The sequence below is a fragment of the Nothoprocta perdicaria genome, unplaced genomic scaffold (genome assembly GCF_003342845.1).
Source record: "Nothoprocta perdicaria isolate Ctin4 unplaced genomic scaffold, notPer1 scaffold_1703, whole genome shotgun sequence".
Classification (NCBI taxonomy): domain Eukaryota; kingdom Metazoa; phylum Chordata; class Aves; order Tinamiformes; family Tinamidae; genus Nothoprocta; species Nothoprocta perdicaria.
This window is the reverse complement of record NW_020454876.1, coordinates 1-1,384: the sequence shown is the minus strand read 5'-3', so window position 1 is coordinate 1,384 and position 1,384 is coordinate 1. Positions and strand designations below refer to the sequence as shown.

At 68.3% G+C, this 1,384-nt stretch overlaps 1 protein-coding gene across 1 annotated transcript; it reads right to left on the bottom strand.

The window, feature by feature from the left end:
• Positions 1 to 763: 763 nt before the first annotated feature.
• LOC112944670 (transcriptional repressor scratch 1-like) lies at positions 764 to 1,335 on the bottom strand. The gene is made up of 2 exons (XM_026036145.1): positions 1,069 to 1,335; positions 764 to 822 (listed from the first exon to the last, which is right to left on the bottom strand). The coding sequence occupies exons 1-2, from the start codon at positions 1,329 to 1,331 to the stop codon at positions 786 to 788; spliced, it is 300 nt and encodes a 99-aa protein (XP_025891930.1). The 5' UTR covers positions 1,332 to 1,335; the 3' UTR covers positions 764 to 785.
• Between the last annotated feature and the right edge of the window lie 49 nt (positions 1,336 to 1,384).

Sequence of the window (1,384 nt, the reverse complement as noted above, 5' to 3'; positions counted from 1 at the left end):
GGGCACCGGGGGGCTCTGCAGGCACCGGGGGGGCACTGGGCGTCCCGGGGGGCTCCAGGGGCACCGGGTACCCTGGAGGTCCCTGGAGGGGCTGCAGCTGCATGCACATATGCATGCATGCACGCAGCTCAGGGTGCAGCAATGCCACCCTTGACGCACGCTGACTCATGGGGGGTCCTGGGGGTCTCCAGGGGTCTCCATGGGCACTGTGGGCACCGTGGGCACCGGGGGTCTCCAGAGGAGCTGCAGCCGCATGCATGCACATATGCATGCATGCACGCACGCAGCTCAGGGCGCAGCAATGCCCCCCTTGACGCAGGCCAAGTCGGAGGGGGTCCGGGGGGCACTGCGGGCACCGGGGGTCCCTGGATGAGCTGCAGCCGCATGCATGCACATATGCACGCATGCACGCAGCTCAGGGCGCAGCAATGCCCCCCTTGACGCAGGCCGAGTTGCAGGGGGTCCGGGGGGCACTGCGGGCACCGGGCATCCCTGGAGGAGCTGCAGCCGCATGCATGCACATATGCACGCACGCACGCAGCTCAGGGTGCAGCAATGCCCCCCTTGACGCAGGGCGACTTGCAGCAGGTCCGGGGGGCACTGCGGGCACCAGGGCTCTCCAGAGGGGCTGCAGCCGCATGCATGCACATATGCACGCAGCTCAGGGTGCAGCAATGCCCCCCTTGACGCAGGGCGACTCGCAGAGGGTCCGGGGGGCACTGCGGGCACCAGGTACCCTGGAAGTCTCTGGAGGAGCTGCAGCTGCATGCATGCACGCACGCAGCTCAGGGCGCAGCAATGCCCCCCTTGACGCACGCCGACTTGCAGCAGGTCCGGGGGGCACTGCGGGCACCGGGTACCCTGGAGGAGCTGCAGCCGCATGCATGCACATATGCACGCAGCTCAGGGCGCAGCAATGCCCCCCTTGACGCAGGCCGAGTTGCAGCAGGTCCGGGGGGCACTGCGGGCACCAGGTACCCTGGAAGTCTCTGGATGAGCTGCAGCCGCATGCATGCATGCACGCACGCAGCTCAGGGTGCAGCAATGCCGCCCTTGACGCACGCCGACTCGCAGTGCTTGTTGAGATAGGACTTGAGCGCGAAGCTCTTGCTGCAGCGCGGGCAGCGGAACAGCTTGAAGGCCGAGTGCGTCTGCATGTGCGCGCGCAGGTTGGAGCGGTCGGCGAACGCCTTGCCGCAGTGCGCGCAGCCGAAGGGCTTCTCGCCCGTGTGCGAGCGCATGTGGCCCTGCAGCAGCCAGGGCCGGCTGAAGGCCTTGCCGCACACGCCGCACTTGTGCTTGAGGTCGTGCGTGAGGAGGTGCATGGCCATGGCGGGCATGGACACGTACACCTTGCCGCACGTCGGGCACCGCTTGGCCAGCT